At 53.1% G+C, this 25,448-nt stretch overlaps 1 protein-coding gene across 2 annotated transcripts in view; it reads left to right on the forward strand.

Moving 5' to 3' along the window:
- The first annotated feature begins 1,640 nt into the window (after positions 1-1,640).
- Positions 1,641-25,448, forward strand: part of Atp2a3 (ATPase sarcoplasmic/endoplasmic reticulum Ca2+ transporting 3) — a 31,356-nt gene continuing 7,548 nt past the window's right edge. Inside the window, exons 1-17 of one of the 2 annotated variants that reach the window (XM_036197137.1) lie at positions 1,641-1,961; positions 10,171-10,188; positions 10,447-10,529; positions 11,867-11,971; positions 12,127-12,265; positions 12,538-12,618; positions 12,710-12,795; positions 14,535-14,999; positions 16,559-16,647; positions 16,803-16,905; positions 17,704-17,835; positions 18,188-18,313; positions 19,759-19,977; positions 20,074-20,409; positions 21,520-21,740; positions 22,441-22,643; positions 23,262-23,347. In XM_036197137.1, coding sequence (XP_036053030.1) covers positions 1,844-1,961; positions 10,171-10,188; positions 10,447-10,529; positions 11,867-11,971; positions 12,127-12,265; positions 12,538-12,618; positions 12,710-12,795; positions 14,535-14,999; positions 16,559-16,647; positions 16,803-16,905; positions 17,704-17,835; positions 18,188-18,313; positions 19,759-19,977; positions 20,074-20,409; positions 21,520-21,740; positions 22,441-22,643; positions 23,262-23,347 — 2,610 coding nt within the window. In that variant the 5' untranslated portion in view covers positions 1,641-1,843. The remainder of the gene's footprint in view (positions 1,962-10,170; positions 10,189-10,446; positions 10,530-11,866; positions 11,972-12,126; positions 12,266-12,537; positions 12,619-12,709; positions 12,796-14,534; positions 15,000-16,558; positions 16,648-16,802; positions 16,906-17,703; positions 17,836-18,187; positions 18,314-19,758; positions 19,978-20,073; positions 20,410-21,519; positions 21,741-22,440; positions 22,644-23,261; positions 23,348-25,448) is intronic. The other variant, XM_036197138.1, reaches the window with a different exon arrangement.

Genomic DNA, 25,448 nt, shown 5'->3' on the forward strand with positions numbered 1-25,448 from the left:
GTATCCACCTGTGAGGTAGGAGCCACAGTCTGGCTCTACCCTTGGTGGTTTGAAGACAGGGTGGAGTGGACTGGAGTAAGGGGTAGGGCTGCCAGAGCAAACAATGAAGCCTCCAGGCCCAGCCTTCTAGCAAACACCAACTCACAGCTATGGATGGGGAGAGTGGGAGAGGTTGGGGTTCATGTCTCTGAGGCTGGCAGAGGAGGTATCAGACCCCCTGGATGTGTGTGTTTGGGAGGAAGTAGGGAGGTCTACTGCTCGAATGTCTACAGCTCCATGTCTCAGAGAGCAAGGTCTCTAGTGGGGAACCATCCCTGGATGGCTCTGACTCCAGCAGAGTCCTAACAAGTTTCCTAGCAACTCACAAATGGAGAGACTGTCTGTGTACTGTCCTGGTCAGAGGGAAAGGGATGGAGGAAGATGTCTGGGGATATTGGAGTCAAAACTTAAAATGTCAGAATAGGAGCTCAGGCCTGGTAGCATATACTCATAATCCTAGCATTCTGGAAGCTGAGGCAGGATTGCCAAGAATTCGAAGACAGCCTGGACTATGTAGCAAGACCCTGTCTCAAAAAAGAAAAAAAATCCAAAGTAAACAAATAAACTGTCAATTGGAAGGAGACACAGCCATAAAAACAGCATTCCTTTATCTCTATGCCAGCTGAGACCCAGTTGATGTCACAGAGAGTCTGGACAGCCCTCCAAAAGCCACTAAAAGGCGCAACTTGTCCCTGTCCTCACTAGTCAATATTCTGAAGGCATAGAGAGGTGGAAGCAGAGGATGAAAATATGCCGATTCTGGGGTGTCCAGGTCAGGCGGGCCGGAAACTTCAGGTTGCATGGGCGCTGTGGACCCACCTGCCAAGAAGCACCATCCTGGCAGCCTTGGTGATCCAGAGATCGCACTGAGTCCAAGAATGGGAGGGCGGTGATGAGATCACACTGTTCTCTTGGCTCCCCCTCTTGGAAGGTGAGTGGTCTCTGCCTTCCCCACCTTCTGGGGCCTGCAACCTGTTGGCACTCCCTGGCAATGTTGACACAGAGGGTTTTCCTCTGTCCCTGCCCCTCCCCTCAGTCAAGGTCACTCCGGTGGGCACCCTAAGCCGGAACCACTCTGCCTAGCTCCTGCTCCCAGGGGAATCTCCATTCACCAGCGGGAAGAACGCTTAGGTAACAAACAGCCTGGTGCTCTTTATCTTTCTTCCACACTGGACCGCTCTTAGGGTCTTAAAGATGTGGGTGCATGAGCAATGACCATTCATCGCAGGACCTTTGGGAAAGAATAAAGCGCACGCATTCAGCACCCGAGGAAAGCACCAGGTGGCTTCCTCTGCAGGAGACCCACAAATGCACATCGTCTGCTTCCCACCAGACCCGGGGTCCGCTGTGCAGAGCTAGGAAGAGGACACCACCCAACAGACAGCTGCAGTTTGCACAGCCCCGCTCCGCCCCTAGGGCACCAAGAGGCGGCTACGTGGTAGCTGCACGCCCCTCAACCCGGCAGACCGAGTTCGAGGCTCCCAGGTCGCAGCCTCAGTGCCAGCTCTGGCGGGGATTCCGTCCCCGCAGCCGGGCGGGACGGGGCGGGGCGGGGCGGTGGCTGCCTGGGAGGCCGGAAGGGGTGTGGGTGCGGGGGCGGGTCCCTCGCCGCCCCGCCCAGGGGACGGAGCCCGGGGCGCAGCATCCTGGCTCGGGCCGGGTCGCCTCAGCCACTGCCGTCGGGGAAGGTCCTAGCGCGGTCATGGCCTCGCGAGGTGCGCGCCCCGGCCCAAGCCCTCAGCACCCCGCGCAGTAGCCCCGAGGAGAGGCGGCCTGGGACGTCGCGGACGGCTGGGCGGGCAGCATGGAGGAGGCGCACCTGCTCCCGGCTGCCGACGTGCTGCGCCGCTTCTCGGTGACAGCCGAGGGCGGCTTGAGCCCGGAGCAGGTGACCGACGCGCGGGAGCGCTACGGCCCCAACGGTGAGCGCGGGTCCCTGCCCCGCGGTGGGGAGCGGTTGTCCCCCTCCCAGCCCTCGGCAGGAAGCTAGGGCTCTGTAAGCCTTCGCAGATGCTAGTGGGGCACCTGGCGGGGCCTCACGGGCTCCTTCGTGGGGAGCGGAGGATCTAGTCCCCGACTCCCTGTCACTGTGCACCCCTGCAAGTCTTAGCCAATCCTATCTGAGGGCCTCGCTGAATGCCCGTGCCTGCAATGCTGTGCGATCCGCTGGCACCCAGCAGGTGCAGACTCTAAGACACGCTAGCCAGGGTCTCAGGGGCCCAGCCTTTCAGCTGGCTCCGATGTTTCCCCAGAAGGTTTAATAAGACGCCTGAGAAGGTGCATCTTGTCAGCTGTCATGTTTGGTGCTTATTGCCAGCCCCAGGTCTTCCTCTTTCTGCAACCCCAAGCGGATGTGGCTGGCGGGGCGTTGATGTGGGTTTGAACTGCTGGGGCAAAGACCCACCTTCCTGGAGGGGCAGGTCGGAGGTCTGGAGGAGCTCCCAAAGGAGTCTCTTCCCCAGCTGGTGGTCTGGAGTGGTACCTGCCCATTTCTGGGCATGGAGGGAGCCCATGCACCCTTGCAGTTTACTGGGAGAGGTATGGCTTCCTCACCTCCCTCAAAAGAGCATGGGGTTCTCCTTCCGGCCAAAAGTCTCGCCAGTGCCAGTAGCCTGCATTCAGATGTGGCCCACACATTGCTAGGAGCGTGGGAGTGAATATATAAAGGTTCCCTGAAGTGTCCTTGTGAGAGGACCTGTCACTCCTGGCTTAGGGACATAGCACCTGTAGGAGAGAGAGGGGGGGGGACCCTACCCACCCCAAAGTTGTATCTTTTTAGAGGGCCTCACCCTTTCAGAGTTGAGGGAACCATACTCTGGCATGGGTGTCCCTGTGCTCAGGGCAGGCTGGAAACTAGGAAGAGCTGTCAGAAAGGGTGCTTTGGTGTTTGTATTGGTTTATGAAAACCACCTCTTATGTAAATATTATCTTTCTGGAGCAGAAATCCTTTTTCAAAAAAAATTAGTTGCTATATTTAGTTGAGCTGTGGGAGGAACTAGGAGATAAATATTATTTAATATCTCCCATTAATGACTTGGCAGTGAGGGTGTCCTTTGCTGAAGGAAGACAGAGGAGCAGGGTCTTCCCCTGACCCTGAGGGAGTGGAAGGCAGGTCCGGGGTCTACGGTCTATTCGATGTGACTGTGGTCCTCAGCTTAGGAATCTTGGTTCTCATACGAAGTTGGAGACTCAGCCTTTAGTTCTGTCCCAGGTCACACAGACTCTGTCCCTTGAGGGCTCTGGCCTAGTTCACTGTCTTTTCTGGCTCATGCTTCATTGGTCCAGCAGAGCAGATAACTAGGAGAGAGGGTGCCCCGGGCCCCCTTACACCAAGCAGTTTTGCCTGGTGATGGAGTCTTGGGGTGTCGGAGTGTGAGGATGGGAGAGGATTTTGGCTTGCCATGGTACGCGAGGGCATGGTAGGAAAGGTTGGCAGGGGTGTTTCGGTGACTGTTTGGAGGGTGTCAGTAGAAGCTCCTACTTGGTTGAGCGGTTCCTCCATGCCAGGTTCTGCTCTCAGCACTTTTTGTCCATTAACTCATTCCTTCTTCTGAGCCATGCTGAAGGGAGGACGTTGTTGCCCGTTTCACAGAGGTGACCGAGGCACCAGAAGCTCAAGTGACCCCCGAGGCCACAGTCAGTGGTGGCATTGGTAGAGTGGGGCCTCTCTTTAGGCCTCGGTTTTTTCTGGCTGCATCAGACAGACACAGCGTCTGCCCCCAGTGCCAGGGCCTGTGCCAGGTGTCGGGGTTGTTTGGGCAGCAGACAACCCTGCTTCATTCCTCAGCCCTGCGGGTCCTTCCCATCACTGGCTTGTTCCTCAGGAAGCTGTCCAGGGCTCTGGAAGCTGTCAGGTGAGCAGAGGGGAACCAGCTGCCTCTCCTTGCCTCCTGCTCTCTGCCTGGGGGCGGGAAGTGGGGAGCTTGGGTGTCCTCCAGTCTCTGCTCTGCCTCTGGAGTGGAGCAGATAGGGGTGAGCACCCTAGCTCTGCTCTGTCCTAAGCAGGCCACTTGGACGCTCTGCCTCGGCATCTGGGTTAGGAGGGTACAGTAGGTCCCATGTCGGGGTTGTTTGTGCATAGTTAGTGAGGTCACTAACAGAGAGTCACCCTGCCCTGTAACCAGGAGGTGGGGCTGGGCTCTGGGCCAGGAGCTGGGTGATAGGATGGTCAGGGCTTGCAGGCAAAGGGGACACCCCAGGGACTAGTGTTCCCCTTACCCTAGTCAGCTATGCACCTGCGAAGTCGTTAGTGCTGGAAACCACAAGGAAGTCATTTGCTTAACTCCTCAAAGTTTGCAAATTCTGCCTGGGGCGGAGAAATGGTGGGGGCACCCTCCTGACTCCCCCCTCCCTTCCCTGATAGAAAACCTCAGAGCTGGATAGAAGAAGCCTCACACAGCTACTAACAGACTAGCCAAGAGGTCCAACACACATGAAAACACCACCAGCCTCCATAGCCCTGCTAGCTTGGAACTTACAATCTTTCTGCTGCAGACTCCTGAGTGCTGGCATTATAGGCCTGTGCCACCATGCTCAGCCTGAGTGATGCTTTGTTTTGCTTTAGTTATGCTCAGGATTGACCCAGGGCCTTACACAGGCCAGGCTAACTTTCTAACCATTGAGCTACGTCCCTAATTCTAAATTTATTTTTTAATAAAATGTTATACAAAGTATAATTTTCAAAGGGTACAAAAAGTATATAGTAAAGACTCCCCAATGCCATTCCCAGCCACCAGTCTCCTTCCTGAATACACACCTGGTGTGTATGTGGGGGGGGGATCTAGGGTCCAGGGTTGCTTTTACAGGGAATGGGGTAGCCTGGATGTGCTGAACAGGGAGGGAAGTAGCCTAGGTGTGATGGTCCTCTTGGCTAGAGCTCTTGGATGCATCTCCTGAGTAGCCCCTGGGCTTGCTGTATCCTCACAGGGTTTCATCACGGCAGGCTGCAGTTTCTTTACGCCACTTCCCACCTGGGTGGTTCCTTTGCGATTCCTCACAGCATTACTAGGAGCCCCCCATCCTCACATCATGTCACCTAGTGGAGCTGGTGAGAAAACCAGGAATGTTTTCACATGTAGGGGCTGTGGCTGAGTCATTGTCCACAGGCTGATGCAGACAACCTGCCCACTTCCGCCACCCAGCTAGTGGTGCCCAAGCCCACATTTGACCTTTCCTTGCATTTTTTCTGTTTTTAAGTCAGGTTTGGCATCTTGGGTTGCTCAGAAGCCATCTGATGTCTCTATGTCCTTAAACAGCATAAGCCAAGGCCCAAGGCTAGACTGTGTGCTAGGCTCATCCTGACGAAAACACCCACCCCTGAGGACCCTGGAGAGCCAAGGATGTTGGATGGGGGGTGGGGGTCGGAAATCCCAGGAGGACTCAACAGTGCCTTCCTTGACTGTGACCTTGTTTCCTGCCTTCAGCCCAGGCCCCAGTTGGCACCAAACAGGAGAAACCCATATGCATGACCCCTAGAAACCATGAGGACAGGGCAGGTGTGGCCTCACACTCTGGCTGACCTCTGGCATACTTCCCCATTTTGGGTCCCAGTTTCTTCAGCATAGTACAGATAGGACCCCCAACCCCATCTCCTAGGCGCCCTTCAGGATCCGAAACTGCCTCTGCTGGGTGCCATGTTCCTGGTAGCCATTTTGGACTTCCCTCTAATTGTCACGTCTCCTGGCCCTCCCTGAGGTCTGCCGAACAGTGGTGTCAATCCTGACCCAGCTGAATCGCAGTGAGCAAGGTGGGGTCTGCCCTGTGGTGTGGCAAGACCCACAGGTGTTGACAAACCTTTCAGCATGGGAGCTACTTCCCTCTGGCCTCCTGAGTGGTCCCCCTCAGAGCCAGGCCAGGCTATCCACTCTAGGTGGACCTTGGAGACAGGGCAGAGCCAGGTGGGCTGGGCGGGCCCTGCCTAGCTAGAGCCTCTCCCTGCTTCCACAAGTGACAATTTAATTGCTCTGTAAATTTGCCTTGGAGGAAGACCTTGGTGAGTGCCCGCCTCTCCCAGCTGGAACTGACATTTAGAAGCCGAAATTCCAGTTTTCAATGTTGAGAGAAGGAAAGAGTTGGAGGAGGAAATTGGAGGAGCAGGTGGTGCATGGAGCCCAGGGTGGGGGTGTGGACCGGTGGGGGGGTTGTGCAGCCCAGTGGTGTGCTTGGCTCTGTACCCTCTGCTCCATAGCTCTAGGGTATGGGCAGTAGGCCTGAGCAACTGACTCAACAATGACCCTGGGGTTGGGGGTGGAGGACACAGTGTGGCTCCAGGGATGGCTTAGCCTGCCTTGGGCTCCCGTCTAGTGGCGGAAAGAGTAGTGAAGGACAAGGTTGGGATGAAAGGGCCCCTGGCCTCATGGAGTCTTGATGAGGTGATAAGAGAAGGGTATATGGAGGAAAACGAAGGTGGTAGCCCTCATGAGGCCTCTTGCTTGATTGTAGAGAAACATAAGATAGGGGTGACTCTGGAAGGGCAGGCTGCACAGATCAGGGAAAGCCTCAGAGGCTGTTCCTGGGCTTTGATGCTTACAGTGGGGCAGAGGCAGGCAGGGCTCCATACAGTGTGCCAGGCGCTGTTCCAGGTGCTGGAGATGCTGCCTTGACCAAGTCCTGCTGTGGAGCTGATGGTCCATTGCTAACACTGTGCCGATGCCTGATGACTATGCTGTCCCTCTCAGGAGCTTTCTGCCAATCACCCGGCCTTCAGTCAGCCTCAAGAGGCATCCCTATCACCACAGCTTTTGTGCAGATGGAGAAACAGACCGGGCCCCTGGGCCTGCCAGTGGCCTTGGCATAACAACAATTTGAGTGGGGTATGACTCATGCCCTCGGGGCCAGATTCCATGTTCTGAGTCTCTTTGTGTGTGTGATGCAGGGGGTCCCATGCCTGGGCCAGTCCAGTGGGGATAGGATCCTACCAAGTTACGGCCTCTGCCCTGTGTAGCTGTCAACACTGTAGTAGAGACCAGGCATCCCTCCATTTAGCAATAGGATGTCTGTACCAAGACAGGCCTGGCACCACATCAGTCTTTAGGATCAGCTAGGGACAGGTAGGAGAGCCAGCATCTTAGCTTTTTCCTCACTGGGGACTCTTCCAGACCTAGGCTTCCTCTGTGACCCTGTGTCTCACTCATGTGAAAGAGAGAATCAGGCCCTTCAGGGTTTTAGTGGAATCAGCATTTGAAGTAGACCAGACTTGAATGGGCAGGATGTAGAGGCCCCCAAAACCCCACTTGTGAGGACAGCAGATCCTCTTGGACCAGGTAATTTGGGCAGGTGGATCTGGGTTCACTACAAAGGAATGGGCATCCAGGTAAATATTCAGGATCCCAAGGTCTTTCAGGTAGCTTTGACTGGGCAGTTAAGGGACCAGGGGAAGGAAGGCAGGACTACCTGGGGGTTAGCACAAGAGGCCCAGAGCAGAGGTCGAGGGTCAGATGGCCTGGGTATAGAAATGTTTCCTGATACTTCCCAGCTGTGTGGTCATAAAGATGTGACTCAGACTATCTGTGCTCAGGTGCTATAAAATGGAAATAATAATAGGATTTCCTCAAGCTGAGGAGAATTCTAGAGAATAGCATGCACTCATAAAGGGTAGCAGAGCAGCTAGTATACCCATGCATTACCACCACTATAGTGGAGGGTCAGTATCCCAGCCCATGCCGTCCATGGTGACAGACAGCTAACTGCCTCATGTGGCTGCTTAAGTTTAAATGAATGAAGTCAATAAAATAAGAAATGTCATTCTCAGGCACACTAGCCACTTGGCCAGGTTTCAGTGTCCACATGTAGCAAGTGACAGCTAAGCCAGATGGGACAGACACTCCGTCCATCTTCACAGAGCAGTCCGTGGGACAGTGACCTTCCAGGGAACCCTGCACCAAAAACCTCATCTGTCAACTGGGAACTAACACACATCCTTTTTTTGGAAACTCTCATGGGCTGAGAAACGCACAGTTGCAGTGTGGTCTCAAGCTGGGAGAAGTATTTGGGGAAATAGGATGACTTTTCAAAGAGTGGGTCACTGAGGGTCAGGGAGCCAGAGGGGAGAGCCAGGTAGACAGGTAGAAAGGTGTACTGGAAAGACACCCCTTGGGCAGACAGAATGCAACCTGAAGACTAGAACCTGTGTGCCTGTGACATGTGTGCTAACCCCAGGCCTCATCCTGCCCAATCTATATCACAGAGGGCATGGAGCCTGGGGTAGGGGTGAGGAGGCTTGCCTCAGAGCCGAAGACCAGAGAAGCAGCATGAGGGAGTCGGGTAAGACTGACAGCCCTTCTCTTGGCCATGAGTCTTGGCAAGGTGAGAGACTCCTGGGTAGAGCCCAGCAGAAGCTGCTGATATGTGCTGTGAGGTGGGCACCGCTTTGTTTGATGCAGGGGCGTAGCTAAGATGACCTCTAAGGGACTCTGCTCCATTGGAGAACTGGCCCAGAAACTGGGCCTGGACCTCCCCCTACCTTTCCTGTTCTCTTCAGTTAAACAGATCAGAAAGGAAAGGCTGTTTGATTTTAATCTCAACACAGGACACTGGAGATTACATTTTCCGTGGAAAATGTCAGCCATTGCCTAAAATAGGCCTTTAGAGAAAATGCTAGAAAATATATTTTTAGGTTATATGTTTCCCTCTTGGAGCCCTGAGGGCCAGTGGTTGCTGCTGTCCGTGGTTCAGCTGGCAGGTGCAATCCCCAAACCTCCCCAGCACATGGTCTGGGGAAAGAGTTCCCACAGGAAAAAAATGTCTTTGGGCCAAGAACAGGTGGAGAGATGTGAGGAACTGGGCCCTGGTCAGGGAGTGGAAAGGGGAGGGTGAGAGGCTCCGAATCTGTGCTGGGAGTGGGTCCTGGGTGCAGCTGAGGCTGCTGGTCTTTGAGCTGCCTTTGAGGACAGGAGGAGGCACAGTTCAGAAAGACTGGCCACATGGGGGCTTCAGTTAGCTTCAGGAGGGAAAGGAAGGACTCTGGCAAAGAGGGGAGCCTACCAGAATGCCAACTCTGGGGTTCAGCCCTGCCACCTGCACAGCTCCACACAGACACCGATTTGCTGTGGAACTTTGCTCCAGCTGCTTGTCCATCCAATCCACAGTCCTTACAGATGTGAGATAGGCTCGGCATGCCACATGCTTCTGCTGGAGGCTGCTAGAGGGCAAGTTAAAGATCCCAGGGACCCAGAGCAGCCAGCCAGCAATTTTACAGCGGGTGCGAAATTAATTCGAGAATTGTAGGTGGTGGCGAAGTTTGGCGGGTGTGATGGTTCAGCAGTTAAAGGCACTGGCTGCTCTTGCAGGAGACCCAGGTTCAGTTCCCAGCACACAACTGTCTGTAGCTCTAGTTCCAAGGGATCTGACATCTTCTTCTGGCATGGATGTGGTACACATACACATGCAGGCAAAACATTCTTACACATAAAAAAGGAAAATAAAATAAAAATGAAAAAAAATGAACTTTTAAAAGAAGTTTGGTGGGTAAACTGAGGCGGGCGCTACTGGTGTTTAGAGAAAGTATTCTTCACGGTGTTGTATGGGACTGGACACATGAGGGCCATCTTCCTTGAGTGTGTCTGGAGTGGAGTTCCAAGAGGGACCCCAAGAAGGACCTGAACATGGATGGTTGGTTGATGTTTAGAAGTACTAGGGGTGTCCAGGGAGGTTGGCAGGTGGGATTCCCAGCTGGCCTTTTCCTGGGGAACAGGAACACTGAGGACTTGCTAAGGCGGGGAGCCTCTGGCCTCCTCAGATCAGTACGATGGGGTTGCAAGAACTGTGGACTCTGTGACCTCAGGCTCCTTCTCTTCTCCAGGCCTCAATTTCATTTCTATGAAAGGGGGTGGGGATGGACGCTCCCCTTCCCCTCTGGTCTCATCCTAAGGTGAGCCAGGCCATACTAGACTCCTTAATAGAGTTGGGTGGATTAAAGGGTAGCCATTGAGCTTGAACATCGATTCTGTGCCCTCAGAGCCGGGAGGACACATGAGACACCATGGTGGGCCCCAATGCGCTCCATGGGAGGGGCTTCCAGACTCTAGAAGGGCTTCCAGACTCCAGAAGGGCTTCCAGACTCCAGAAGGGCCTACTAGTAACCAGTTTTCTCTTGTCTTTCATCTTGTTCCTGTGGCTGCCTGGATCCTGCAGAGCTCCCTACTGAGGAAGGTGAGGCCAAGTGGATTGGGGAGGCTGCAGGCTATAATACCCTCCGCCAAGCTAGACACCTTCGGGCTGCAACACCCCATCCCAGACAGATGTCTTGTTGAACCCTCAGATGAACCCTTCAGGACTTTGGGCTTTCCCTCTGATCAATAGGGAGAGGGTCCCTAAAAGTCCCTAATTCTGAGTGGAGAGGGTGATGGGGGCAGGGTGGGGAGGGGGTGATGACCAGGGGTCTGGACCTCACACACTCTTCTGTTCCAGGGAAGTCCCTGTGGGAACTGGTGCTGGAGCAGTTTGATGACCTCTTGGTACGCATCCTGCTGCTGGCAGCCCTGGTCTCCTTTGTAAGTAAGCCTTCCCTGCCACCCTGTGGGCCAGGTTTTGCCAGTGCTCAGAGCCCCTGGCTGCTCTCCCATCAGTCAGGGACATCCTCAGTCTGCAGCTGTCCCACACTGAACTCCTGGCTCCAACCTGGACTCCTCTAACCCGTTTATGCCCTGGTTCAGGGGGGCTTTTGAAACCTCAAACCTGCCTGTCTTGTCCCTGCCCTAGCAAGAGTCTGTCAGCCTCAGCACCCTTGACATTTGAACCAGATGGCTCTGGATATAGGGGTGATGGTGGACTGATATGTTGAGCATCCCTGGCCTCCTTGTTGGGTGCCAGCAGCATCTCCCAGTGATAATCGAATATGTCTTCCGACATTGCTAGATGTCTGTTTAGGGGCCAAACTCCCTTCAGTTAAAGGCCCTTGGTCCCTTCTTGGGTTCCTCAAACAGACTTTAGCCTCTCTGTCTTGGCTTCTCTTTCTTTGTACCCTCCTCATTCTTGCTATCTGGGCTCCTTCTGGACCACAGGTCCTGGGCCCAGAGAGGGAATGGCGAGGAAGACAATGACTGTCTTCCATGTCTGAGCAGCAAACACAAGGCTAATACAAGGGCAGGCAGGTATGATTCCTGCTTCTGGGGAGAAGACTTCATCTTGGTGACTCAGAATGTAGAGCCCCATGGTACTGGCTGGGACTAGCTTTTCCTGTCCAGTGGTGGTTGGCGCTCCTGGTCACTGTCCTTGTGAAAACTGGAACTCTTACCAAAGAAAAGAAAAACAATAAAGGAAAACCTATCCATGCAGATGTCTAAACTGGCAAAGCCAAAGGAATACCTTTACCCTTCAAAGAACAGATGGAGACAGTGAGGACTTTGGAAGGAGGTGACAAGTCCCTGGTTGGGCCAAGAGGTGGATGAGGGACTTGTCCTGAGCCCCATAAGGCTTCAACTCTGCAGTGGGAATGATGGTCCTCTGACTAGAGGACCCTCACCATGAACACTCACCAGAATCATGAAAGCTGGTTAGCAGTTTCTGCTCGGGATGTCTGGGCTGGCCCGAGAACTTCAGTTCTAACAAGTTCTCAGGAACATCTGAGGCTGCTGATTGAGGACCAGGGTGAAAAGCAGGGAAGGCAGAGAGAGGTCTCCAGCTGCCTCTGTTTCCTTGGAGACAGAGGTTTGGGTGGGAGGAGGGCTGTGGCCACACATCTAGAAGGTGGGCATCCTTCCTCCACCAAGGCCTTCTCTCTAAGCCCAGGATCCACCACGGGAACAGACAGAATGCATGGTATAAAAGGCAAGGAGCTCATCTCAGGGGGCCCCCAGCACAGCCAGGCTGACCAGCTCTGTCCCTGCAGGTCCTGGCCTGGTTCGAGGAGGGTGAAGAGACCACAACTGCCTTTGTGGAGCCCCTAGTCATCATGCTGATCCTCGTGGCCAATGCGATCGTGGGAGTGTGGCAGGTGGGAGGTGCTGGGGGTGGGCCGGTCCCTGGGGTCTCCCATCTGCTAGGTGTGCTTTCTGCTTTTGGGTCCATCCTAGTCCCAAAGGTTTTAGTCTCAAGGAGAGGCCACCTGGGGCAGCAAAGGGAGACCACCTGCCCACTTACGTTCTGCAGGAGCGTAATGCCGAGAGTGCCATTGAGGCCTTGAAGGAGTATGAGCCTGAGATGGGTAAGGTGATCCGCTCTGACCGCAAGGGCGTGCAGAGGATCCGAGCCCGGGACATCGTCCCTGGGGACATTGTGGAAGTGGCAGGTGGGTATGTCCAGGCCCTTCTCCTTCACTCTGTGACAGCAGGGAGCCTTGTTTCTCTCTTTGCTTCTATCTTGTGCTACTGAGGACTGAGAGTAGAACCTTCCAAAGCCCTGTTGGACAGATCCAGAGACTGTGGCCAGAGTGGCTGGGATCTGCCTGAGGGATCATAGCTCAGGACCCTGCCTCTAGTCTTAGCCTTGCCTCTGGGAGCCTTTCTGGCTTTGCTGGGATTAGGGCCCCTCTCAGCCAGCCCTGCCATTCTCCCTGTGCAGTGGGAGACAAGGTGCCTGCTGACCTCCGCCTCATTGAGATCAAGTCCACCACACTTCGAGTGGACCAGTCCATCCTGACAGGTGAGGCCCAAGGGCTCCGGTAGAGTAGGTGGGTCCAGGTGATGGGCTTGTCTCCAGGTGGGGCTTGACTCATATCTCATCTTGTAATCAGGGGAGTCTGTGTCTGTGACCAAGCACACAGACGCCATCCCAGACCCTAGAGCCGTGAACCAGGACAAGAAGAATATGCTGTTTTCTGTAAGTTCTTGGGATGCTCGGGGCTCAGCCTGGATAGTAATAATAGTCCTATAGGTGTGCTGGTGGGATGACTCAGCTGATAAAGGTACTTACCACCAAGCCTGAAGACCTGAGTTTGGTCCCCAGGGCTCACAGTCTTAAAGGAGAGAACTGATTCCCATAGGTTGTCCTCCAGCCTCCACACTCACATGGTGGCATATGCATGCTCACCACCACCACCACCACCACCACCACCACCACCACCACCACCACCACCACCACCACTCCACACACAAAAATGTAATTAAAAAAAAACCTTTATTGTCTGTCATTTTTAAAAATTTATTTTTATTTACTTTTTTGAGACAGGGTCTCACTGTGTAGTGCTGGCTAGCCTGGAACTCCCTATGTAAGCCAGGCTGGCCTCTTCACTCAGAGAGCCACCTGCCTTTGCCTCCTGAGTGCTGGGATTAAGGCATGTACCACAACTCCTGACATGTAAATTTTTTTTTTTTTTTTTTTTTTTTTTTACCATTTTCAAAGTCCTATGGGAATGGGTCTTTTGGTTACCAATAATACATGCAAATTTTTAGTAATCATAATAGCTTGTGTTTTCTGAGGACTGCTTGCTTGGCATTGGTCTAAGCCCTTTAAACTTGATAGTTTATTTAATCCCCACAACAAGCCATTGAATAAGGTTGTCCATATCTTGTTATCTATGTTAGGAAACAGGCTAGGAGAGGTCAAGTCAAGTGTCCAAGGTCACAGTGAACAAGCAGCAGAGTTGAGATGGAAGTTCAGACATCTAGGTCTTGAGGATTTCTCTTTCCTGCTAGGATACTGTGCTTCCAGCTAGAGAGGTACAGGGCTTGCCTTAGGTCACTCACTGGAAGATGGGAGGCAGGAGAGGGTACAGAAGTGGTAGAGCTAGCTGCAGTTCAGCTAGACCATGCCCCAGCACACCCAGGCAGAGGCGGCTGAAGAGCCTCCCTGGAAGTGAACGGAACGGATAATGCCATGAGTCCTCGGAGCCTCTGCAGAGAACCCTGCTGAGTGCATGGGCAGATGAGCTGCTTTGGGTGGGGAGGGAGGCATGACACCCACGGAAGGGAGGTGGCCTGCTGTGGGCCTTTGCCTCAGTTTGGGGGTGCAGCTAGCGGGGGCGAAGCTACATTGCTCTGGCTGAAGGAGAGGCAGAGCTGCCACTAGCACCCATGTTTACCAGCTCCCCTCCACACCCATCTGAAGGGACACCAGGCAGCCTGGAAGGAGACTGCATCTTGGGTCTGTGGGGACATTTTGCAGACCAGGACACTGGGGTATGAGGCCACCTGTCCTCTACCCTAGGAGTTGGGTCTTTTGCCCCCCGGGGCCTTGGGAATTGGGAGTGCCGAGTCTCAGGTTTTGTGGATTCAGTAACTGTTTACAAACTACTTGCCTGAGATCGTTGTCAGCCACACTCCTTCCTGTGTGGCCATAGTGGCTGTTTATGAGTCCTGTTTTGATGGGGTTTATGGGTTGGACTTGAGACATGTGGCTGATATCAGTCCTGACGCCTCCTCTGTGTCAAGCACTATGCTAGGCACAGGACATGTGGTGATCCTCTAAATCCCTGCCTTATTGAACAACAATCCAATAAATACCAGACTATGTAAGTCTGGAAACACTGGCCACACAGAAGAGCCTCTTTTGGCTTGGAGTCAGGGATTCCCGACCCTGGCCAGAGGCTGAGCTGTACTTCCTTGTCTTTCTCTGGCTAGGGCACCAATATTGCATCAGGCAAAGCCTTGGGTGTGGCCGTGGCCACAGGCTTGCACACAGAGCTGGGCAAGATTCGGAGCCAGATGGCAGCTGTGGAACCTGAGAGGACGCCACTGCAGCGCAAGCTGGATGAGTTTGGGAGGCAGCTGTCCCATGCCATCTCTGTGATCTGTGTGGCTGTGTGGGTCATCAACATTGGCCATTTTGCTGACCCAGCCCACGGTGGATCCTGGCTCCGTGGTGCAGTCTACTACTTCAAAATTGCTGTGGCCCTGGCTGTGGCTGCTATTCCCGAGGGTCTCCCAGCAGTTATCACTACATGCCTGGCACTGGGCACAAGGCGTATGGCACGCAAGAATGCCATTGTGCGGAGCCTGCCCTCTGTGGAGACCCTGGGCTGCACCTCAGTCATCTGCTCTGACAAGACAGGGACCCTCACCACCAATCAGATGTCTGTCTGCAGGGTGAGTGGCAGCTGGGTTGGGGCCCACTGGTGTTAGGTGATGCTGGGTGGCTGGGTTGGCTCCCTGACCTCCTTCTCGGTAAGGAATGGAGAACCTGGGTGCTGTCTCCCAGTTGGCAGTGGGGAGCAGCAGACTGAGGTCTTCCGTGTGTAAAGCAGGCTGCATCAGTGCCTGTCTAGAAACATCACTGGGGCCCAGTGTCATTCAGCGTCCTGGGCAGGTTGTTTCCAGTCTGTGAATCATAGTCTCCTCATCTGAAAGCTAGGTATGAGCCCTGCCAGTAACTACCTTATGGGATCCAAGAGAGGGTCAAGTGTAGTCCCCATGTCATTGGACCCAAGTTCTATCCTGCTCTGTCCTGACTGTTCACCTGACGCCTGTCACCAGATATGCTAGCTCCAGTGACCTGGGAAAGGCTAGGGCAGCAATTATTCATTCCAGGGCACTTGATCCCACATCCTGGGTCCACTGTCCGCATGTGCCAGGGATTCTGGCTGGAATTCCAAGGGACAAAAGCCCATTCTGCCTTAGCAGAGAGGTAGCTGGGGAGATGGAGACAGCGGTGGGTTTCATACCTCAGGCCCCTGTCATGCCCCTTTTGCCTCTGCTCCCACAGTCTGCCTAGTAGGCCCTAGGAGCTGGCTTAGGGTTCTTGAGACCTTACAGCCCCCTGGAAGTGCTTCAGAGTCTGACGCAGGGGAGAGGCATGGGCAAGCTCTGCTGCCCTGCATCCTCTGACTTGGTGAAATCCCTAGCGGGATTGTATCTGTTCAGTGTTCCTTAACTAAAGATTTGAAAAGCGTGGTGTGAGGAAGTGGCGGTGGCTAAGCATGCTGGGTAATGGACTATGCTCATTGGAAGACTGCCCCAGAACAGAAAGGACAAGAAGGAAGAGCTAGTTCGGAGTACCTTTGGGATGCTAGACTGGCCACTGGCTTAAGAATGAGCTGTAAGAAGTGGGCTTTCAGTGGGGCTGATGGACTAGGAAATGGGCTTCCCTGGTAGGGGAGAGTGCAGGTAGGGGCTGGATGACCCAACAGGCCCTGAGAGCAGAAGCTCATTCTCTAGGGTCACCTCTGGGTTGGAGGGAACTGCCTCAGTGCAAGATATGGGTTTCTTCCCTGAAGACAGAGAATTCAACCCTCGCCATTGGGCTCTGGGCTCACTTTCTCCCTCTGTTACCAGGAGAGAAACTGAGGCTTATGTGCTTGAAAGGGGTCACACAGAGAGATGAACAAGGGCCCAGGTATCCTGCTCAACTCAGGGCCCTGTCATCTTGGCAGACATCTCAGGCACCGAAAAATGGGCTACAGAACCCTCAGGAGTCCTGAGCAACGGCCAGTGAGTGCCAGATGCCACTGGACAGAGCAGAGTCTCTGGGTGCCTAGCCTGGACCTAGCCTGGGCTCACTTCTTCACTCTAGTGGGGAAAGAAGGCCCTTCAGTGACTCTCGGGGATGGTGCCTCAAATATCCTCCTGGGGCAGACGATTTTTAAGCTGATGGCAGAGAGAAAGGAAGCCATCCAGCAGCCTGAACCCGCCCTTGCGCTCGCTTGCAGATGTTCGTGGTAGCTGAAGCAGAGGCAGGCTCCTGTCGTTTGCATGAATTCACCATCTCGGGTACCACGTATACCCCAGAGGGCGAAGTGTGAGTGTGGGAGCAAGGGTATTGTGGGGTCCAGTGGGTGGAGCTCCGTGGGATACCAGAGGGGTCCATGGGGGTGCTTTCCTGGGGGAGGGGTCAATGCAGGACGCCTCTCAGGGGCAGGGCCAGGCTCTGTGCTGACCACTTTCTCTCTGTAGGCGACAAAGGGAGCAGCCTGTGCGTTGTGGGCAGTTTGATGGACTTGTGGAGCTAGCGACCATCTGTGCCCTTTGCAATGATTCAGCACTGGACTACAATGAGGTGGGCCCCCCTCCTTTCCATGGCCTCCCTAGGTTCTGTTTCTGAGGACAGACCCTTTTCCTTTGTCCAGAGTCTCATTGTTTCAGGTTGGTGTTCCTTGCTGCTTCAGAGAGCCACACTTCAGGAGCATGGTACACCCTGTACTGTGTACACCCTCCCTTCCAACCCTCCTCCTCACTCTGCTCAGATCGTTTGTGTAACCTTGCCCCCTGAGAGACTGCCATGTAAGAAGCTAGAAGGCCGGGGATGCTTTGGGAAGACACTGGGTGGGGGACAGGGCAAATGTGGACATTTAAAGCAGAAGGCATGATGTGGGAAAGGCTCATCCTGCAAAAGCTAGATTTGACACACCTTGAATGCTGCTATTCGTTTGACTGAAGCAGGAAACTGGAACATACTGGAGGATACCCCAGTCTTCCAGGACCCCTTGGCCAGACCAAGTCAGCTCTCCTGCCAAGCCAAGGGCAAGCAGAGAGCCACCAGAGGGTTTTGAACAGGGGACCAGTGTGACTACATTGCCTCCCCCAAAGATGCTCTGTATGTACAGTAGCATAGACAGATAACAACACAGGAGCCAGGGAGCCCTATGAGGTGAAGGAACAGGGTTGAGGCTCAGCAAGAAGAACCCGGAAGCCTTGTGTGCTGAAGTGCTCATATAATCTTGGCACTTAGGAGGCTGAGGCAGGAGGGTCAGTTGTGAATCTGAGGCCATCCTAGGCTCATAGCAGGATCCTATCTCAAAAGTAATCAATAAAGACAGCAGAAGGCCCTCACTCCCTATGCACTGTGACCCCCCAGTCCAAGGGCGTGTACGAGAAGGTAGGAGAGGCCACGGAGACAGCCCTGACTTGCCTGGTAGAGAAGATGAATGTGTTTGACACGGACCTGGCAGCATTGTCCCGGGTGGAGCGTGCTGGCGCCTGCAACTCGGTGAGTAGAACGGGGCTTAGCCTTGGCTGCAGAGCCAGGAGTTCTGGAGTATCTGCAGATGGGGAAGACAAAAGCATAGGCTTGGGGGGGCTTCAAAGAAGAATGGAGGAACTCAAGCTTGCAAGATGTATCCATGGAGCAGAGAGAGGAAACGGCTGAATGTAGGCACAGGCTTCCAGATGGGAAATGAATACGTCTTGGGAGAAGAAGGTGGGAACCTTGAATGCCAGAGTCAGAGGAGTATAGGTTAGTAGACCACAAGGAACAAGAATCTTCTCCTGAGTGGCTAGTGAGAAGCAGGCAAGAGTTGTGAACTCTGTCCTTCATGCCCTGACCTACCTGGACCCTGCAGGTCATCAAGCAACTCATGCGGAAGGAGTTTACCCTCGAGTTCTCCAGGGACCGGAAGTCCATGTCTGTGTACTGCACACCTACTCGTTCTGATCCCAAGGCCCAGGGCAGCAAGATGTTTGTGAAGGTGGGGGCCTGCCTGTGAGGCCTGGGGGTTATTTCTGGGATCTGGGGGGGGGGGGAAGGGCAGGGAGCAGGGCGCTATCTGGTCTCCAGTCTCTAGAACACCAGGTAGAGTGTTTGCCTAGAGTGCAAGAGGCTATAAGTTTGTTCCCTAGAATGACAAAAACCAGGTGTATTGGCTTATGCTTCTAGTCTCAGCTCTTGAGGAAGTAGAGATAGGAGCATCTGCTATGTAAGTGAGATTGGGTTCATGAGTCTGGGCTATATGAGACCCTAACTCAAAAAAAAAAAAAAAGAAAGAAAGAAAGAAAGAAAGAAAGAAAGAAAGAAAGAAAGAAAGAAAGAAGGAAGAAAGAAAGAAAAGGAAGGAAGGAAGGAAAAGAAAAGAAGAGAAAGAAAAAAGAAAAGAAAAAAACAGATGAACAAAAAAACAAATAAAAGCCCCACAGACTGCAGTAGTAGGGAGGCTCAGGAAGCTGGGAGGCCCATTGTCAAAGCCATGGCTCTGGAGCAAGGTTGGTCAACACCCATAGGACACTGAGAGCAGCATCCAGTATCTAAGGGACCATGGTCCCTACTCTGGCCTGAGGGTTACTGTCTTGCCACAGGACTCTGGGGTCATCGGTGCTTCTCTGTGGTCTTGGGCACCCCATGAGGATGACAAAGTTGGGCTAAAAGCTCTCAGAAGTCCTGTGCTTCTGATCACTGGTGGTGATGTGGTTGGTGCTCCTATTTTTTGGAAGCTGAAACCTGAGGAGGGAAAGGAGCAGCTCCCATCCCAGCTCTCCAGGAATCCCATCCCTAGCTTTATCCCACAGTGGAGATCTTAGTGCCTATGAAATGACAGGACTTCGATCCTGGGAACCTTGGCCTCTTAGAGAAGGTAGCTCCTGAGGTTTTAGGCTAAGGGAGAGGAAGATGCCTGCCACTGATGCACTAGCCAGAAACCAATCCTAGGCCCAGGTGAGACCCTGATGAAATGAGTCAGTCACCCCTCCACCAAAAGCCACCTTGCCAGGGCCACACCTGCCACACTGCATGCCTCTTTCTAGTGCCCTCCCTGGTGGGGCTCAGCATGCCTATTTGCTACTGTGGAGCCGTTATAAAATGGGAATTCCAGTGGTACCAGGCAAGCAGGGAGGGACATGGGTCCCCATGGGAGATGCAGATCCCAATCAGACCTCCAAATGTTGCAGCAAGCCTTCTCAGTTGGGGGCTGGTAGAGCCACCCAGTGTGTGTCTTTGACCTCACCTTCCCATCCCTTCAGGTTTTCTCACAGTGAAGCCCACCAGGTTTCCCCCTCTGAGCTTACAAAGAATGGCTCTTCCCTTCTATCTGAGGTCTTGGTTGGCCTTTCTCCACAGAGGCTTGCACTTTCCTTTACCCAGCAGCAAGGAGGGCCAGGGTCCTGGCTGGCAGAGTTGACTCTTCATCCCTTCCCTCTGCAGGGAGCTCCCGAGAGTGTAATTGAGCGCTGTAGCTTAGTCCGAGTGGGGAGCCGTACAGTACCCCTGAACACCACCTCCAGAGAACATATTCTGGCCAAGATCCGGGATTGGGGCTCAGGCTCTGACACACTGCGCTGCTTAGCCTTGGCCACTAGGGACACGCCCCCAAGGAAGGAGGACATGCGATTGGATGACTGCAGTCAGTTTGTACAGTACGAGGTGGGTGCTGAGAGCCAGGTTCTTCTCGCAGTGGCTGGGTACAAACGAGCTCAAGTATAGACTCACACTGTGCTTGCCTCTGCCCCTACCCCACAGACAGACCTGACCTTCGTGGGCTGTGTGGGCATGTTAGACCCACCGAGACCGGAGGTGGCTGCCTGTATCACACGCTGCTCCCGGGCGGGCATTCGGGTGGTCATGATCACAGGAGACAACAAAGGCACAGCTGTGGCCATCTGTCGTCGACTTGGCATCTTTGGGGACACAGAGGACGTGCTGGGCAAGGCCTACACAGGCCGTGAATTTGATGACCTCAGCCCAGAGCAGCAGCGCCAGGCTTGCCGCACTGCCTGCTGCTTTGCGCGGGTGGAACCCGCACACAAGTCTCGCATCGTGGAGAACCTGCAGTCCTTTAATGAGGTCACTGCCATGGTGAGGCTACTAGCGAGTGGGAGGGTAGAGCCTGGGAGCTGCTTAAATCGATTACAGCTGTAACCGTGTTCGTACCCTCACCTTCGACTCTTACACTGACCTTGGTCTTCAACTTGTTTCGTTAATCACGTGCTTTACCATTGAGACCCTCTTAATTTGTTCACATTGGGCTTAATTCTGATATGCGTTTAAGCCTTGACCCCGTCCAGAACGGATTGCAGACATTGACTCTGATTCTCCAACACTGTTCAACTTTATGCTGATTTCAGTTTTAACCTGGTCTCCAATCCTGACCTTACAACTCCAAACGTGGCTATGATGTCACTGATCATGAGGACTCTGGCCTCTACTTTAGTTTGTATTGTTTACCTTCAGCCTGAGTCCTATCTAGATTCTGTGCTCACCCTGACTCTAGTATGTACCCAGCCCTTGACTTGGGCTGCATGCAACCATGATGTCATCTCTGAATTGACATCAGCTTTCTCCCTAATCTCAGTTTGATGTCGACTCCGTATCCAACCTGAATTTCACACCCATCCTTGGTGTGGTCCACCTCATCTCTGTCGCTGCCTCATCATCTTCTCGGGACTTAGGCTTGGTCTTGTCCAATTTTACCCTAGCCCACATCCCTTGTCTTCTCTAATCTCATCTTTAACCCAATATATAAGATCATGCTCATTTTTCCCTTCCTTCCTTCCTTCCTTACACACACACACACACACACACACACGCACGCACGCACGCACGCACGCACGCACGCACGCACGCACGCACACACATGCATGCTCGAATGGGGGTTTGGGGATGCTGTTGCAGGGGGTAGAAGAACTCAGGGCCCTCACTCTATCACTGAGCCACATCCCCTCCCCTTTTTTCACTTTCATTTCAAGACAGGTTTCCATAAGTTACCAAGGCTGGTCTTGAACTTGTATTCCTCCAGCTTCTGTTTTATGAGTGGCTGGGACTACAGGCTCTCTAAGCTCATTCTTAACTCCACCATTTCTTCTGTCTATCTGTCTGAGTCCTTGGGACCATCCCCTAATAGTAGGATTGCTTGGGATAAGAGGAAAATAGATTTCTCAGGTATGTCCTACCTGGCCCGGCCCACAGACTGGCGATGGGGTGAATGATGCACCAGCCCTGAAGAAGGCAGAGATTGGCATCGCCATGGGCTCAGGTACCGCTGTGGCCAAGTCAGCAGCAGAGATGGTACTGTCCGATGACAACTTTGCCTCCATTGTGGCTGCAGTAGAGGAGGGCCGGGCCATTTACAACAACATGAAGCAATTCATCCGCTACCTCATCTCCTCCAATGTTGGCGAGGTTGTCTGGTGAGGCTCCATGCTCCCTCCTCCCAAGCCCCTGTACCTTCTATGTCCCTGAGAAGGCTACTCCTGAATTGTGGTCCATTTCGGCATCCTCTACCATCCCTCCAGTCATGGTCTTTTCTCTTCATCACTTTTCAACCTTGAGACCCATAAGACTGGAGAAGCTGCTTCACCACAGGGCAACAGGGTGTCTATATGTATGCATGCATTGATCTGTGTGTGTATGTATAGTATGTTCAGGTGAAAGGTCTATGCTTAGGAATGCACGTGTGCTTTTAAGAGTCATTGGACATAAACACAAACAGAATGTATACTGGAGTGTGCCTATGTTCACATTTCTGTTTGCATGGGAGAGATGCCTGTTGGATGCTATGAGCTTGTATGTACTCAATGCATGTGGATTCTGCACCATTACACATTGGGGCCAGCACATGGGTGATTGCTTGTGTCTGTGTGTTTATGTGATTGTGTGACAGGTGTCAGGTGTTTGCCCATGTCTGATGCTTGGGCATGTGGTATGTGTGCACACACCCAACTGTCCTTGTTATACCTAAAGGACAAAAGTACCCAGTGTACTCACATCACTCTTGGGCTGCAGAGGAAGCTGTGGAGGGCCCCTCCTCCAGCCTGGGGTGAGAGGTGGAGCTGGGCTCTCTGCTGGTGGCTGGCCTGCTCAGGCTAGAGCCCGTGACTCTGGTTTTAGTATCTTCCTCACAGCAATTCTGGGCCTGCCCGAAGCCCTGATCCCTGTGCAACTGCTCTGGGTGAACCTGGTGACAGATGGCCTCCCTGCCACAGCACTTGGCTTCAACCCACCAGATCTGGACATCATGGAGAAGCTGCCTCGGAACCCCCGTGAGGCTCTCATCAGTGGCTGGCTTTTTTTCCGGTACTTGGCTATTGGAGGTGAGCAGGGCTCCAGCCCTCAGGAGCATCCTAGGTTTGCAGACTGCAGACAGTGCAACTCAATCAGCTTCTGCTAACAGATTCTGTGGGCTTGTGTGACAGAAAAGACTAGGCACAGGGTATGGCTGGTCTATCACTCTGCCTATTCCCTTCAGATACGGTCTCTCACTAACCTGGAGCTTGCCTTTTTTTTTGCGGGGAGGGGAGGTACTGGATAGACTGACTGGCCAGCAAGCTCCAGTGATCCTCCTGTCTATATCCCTACAAACCCCATGTGCTAGGACTACAGACACATACGGCCACATCCAGCCTTTACATGGGTGATCCAAGTTCAGATCTTCATGCTTATGTCCACTGAGTCATCTCCACAGCCCAGGGAGATTTTATTTTTTATAAAAAATCTCTGGCCTGTTTTTATTAGTACAAATTAGATTAGTCACTGTGCCTAAGAGTGTGGCAGATGAGGTTGCCACTCAGGGGCACCATTGGCACAGAGTAGATGTTAGTAGGCCATGGCTTATGGAGGGAGGGGAACATTCAGGGATGGTTGGGAAGGGGACAGGGATGGCTAAGAACCTCAGCTGCGGGCTGCAATGTCTCCTCTTCCTCTGCCCACAGTGTATGTAGGCCTGGCTACGGTGGCTGCCGCCACCTGGTGGTTCCTGTATGACGCTGAGGGACCTCAAGTCACCTTCTATCAGCTGGTGAGCAAGTAGAGGCCAGGCAGGTGGGCTTACAGATTCTGTGGTTGAGGGAGTTCCAGAGAGAGACTCAGCCTCCATGGCTGGCCTGCAGCTGTCCTTTCCCATCCTCAGGTATGAATACCATCCTCCAGGGAGGTAGCTTGGTTGGCCCTGGAAGCCCACAGGGGCCAGTATGGCCCCCAGCTCAAGGAAACACTACACAGCACAGTGTGGAACAACCTTAGCTTAGTTCGACTCTGGAAACAAGCCAGACCATCTCTCGGCTGCTGTCTGTCCTTTTGGCCCTTAGCTTGCAGCAGACATCACAGAACCGTGGACAAGGGTAGCTGAGGGAGGTGGGGCCCTTCCTTGATGGATGCCACCTGCATTATTGGAGAGGAGGTAGCCGCAGGGCCATGTTCTGGCACCCAGCAGCTCTCAAGCCCAGAGACCATCTCTTCCAGTTCACCATAATACAGAACATAGTCCAGGCTCCTTCGAAGGCTAACATCCCTCCCTTCCTGTCCTCAGCCAGGGATCATCCTTGATCACCTCGGCACCTCTGGCTCCCCTGATAGCTTTGGATTAGAACATGGGACTGTGCCTCCACCCATCCCTGTGTCTACATCCATCCTTTAGACCAGTGGTTCTCAACCTTCCTAATGCTACGACACCTTAATACCATTCTTCGTGTTGCGGTGACCCCCAACCATAAAATTATTTTTGTTGCCACTTTATAACTTTAATTTTGCTACTCTTATGAGTCATAATGTAAATATCCGATGTGCAGATGGTCTTAGGTGGCCCCTTTGAAAGAGCTGTTCGGCCAGGGGTCATGACCTGTAGGTCATGACCACTGCTTTAGGCCAAGGATTCCTAGCTTTCCAGGGATTTCCTTCCTTTCTTCTGAGATCCCACCTCATAAATGCTGTTTACCTCCTCTGCAGTTTTCATAGGTCCCATGCAAACCATAAGGCCCACACCATGCCTCCTTCCCCCCCACTGATTTCTCTTTCATCTTAGATGCACTGTCTGCCTGGTCACTCCAGCTGACACCTAGGAGTCACATTAGCCATCTCCTTAAACTTCGTCAGCCTGGTGTGATGCCTTCTTCTCGATTCTCCTTAGGTCATTCCTTTCCTCATCCAGCCACTTGGTCAGGAAATATCCACCAAACACTCACTGTGGCCTGGGCACGAATTACTGAGGCTATGGGATTGCTGGTCAGGGGGTCTCTATGAACTGGCAGTCTGGGGAGGGGCTGTGGGAATGGGGAATCCTATTCAGGGTGGGAAGTGCTTTAGTGGGAGGTTTAGGTGGAACTTTAGGCTAGAGTCACTGGTGTCTCTCCCCACTCTGTGTTTGTTTCTCTCTGTGTCTGTCTGTCTGTCTGTCTGTCTGTCTGTCTCTCTCTCTCTCTCTCTCTCTCTCTCTCTCTCTCTCTCTGTGTGTGTGTGTGTGTGTGTGTGTGTGTGTGTGTGTGGTACATGTGCACATGTATGTATAGGCCAGAGGTTGACATTGGGTGTCTTCCTTGATTACCCTCAACTCTATTTTTTTGAGACAAGGTCTCTTACTGAACCTGGAGCTCACAGATACATAGATTCAGCTAAGCTAGCTGGCCACTGAGCTCCAGGGATCTACCTGTCTCTGCCTTCTTTTTAGCCTCAAGTTGTCAAGTTTCAGGAGAGGGATCCTTGAGGAAGCTCCTGAAAGAGAACACTCTGATTCATGACTTTTAAAAAAGTGTTTGTTTGTTTTTTATTTTTTGGGGGAAGTGGGTAAGGGTTGGTTTTTTTTGTTGTTGTTTGTTTGTTTGTTTGTTTGTTTGTTTGTGACAGGGTTTCTCTATGTAGCCCTGGCAGTCCTGGAACTTGATCTATAGACCAGGCTGGTCTCAAACTCACAGAGTTCTGCCTCCTCTACCTCCGAGTGCTGGGATTAAAGGTGTGCTCCATGACCACCTGGCACTGTTTGTTTTTAATTTTATGTGTAGGAGTGTTTTGGTTGCTTGTATGTCTGTCTGTATGCTACATGTGTCCCTGGTGCCTGCAAAGGCCAGAAGAGGGAGTCAGATTCCTAGAACTGTAGTTACAATTGTAAACTCTCCTGTGGATGCTAG

Source organism: Onychomys torridus, chromosome 8, assembly GCF_903995425.1.
Source record: "Onychomys torridus chromosome 8, mOncTor1.1, whole genome shotgun sequence".
NCBI classification, from domain to species: Eukaryota; Metazoa; Chordata; class Mammalia; order Rodentia; family Cricetidae; genus Onychomys; species Onychomys torridus.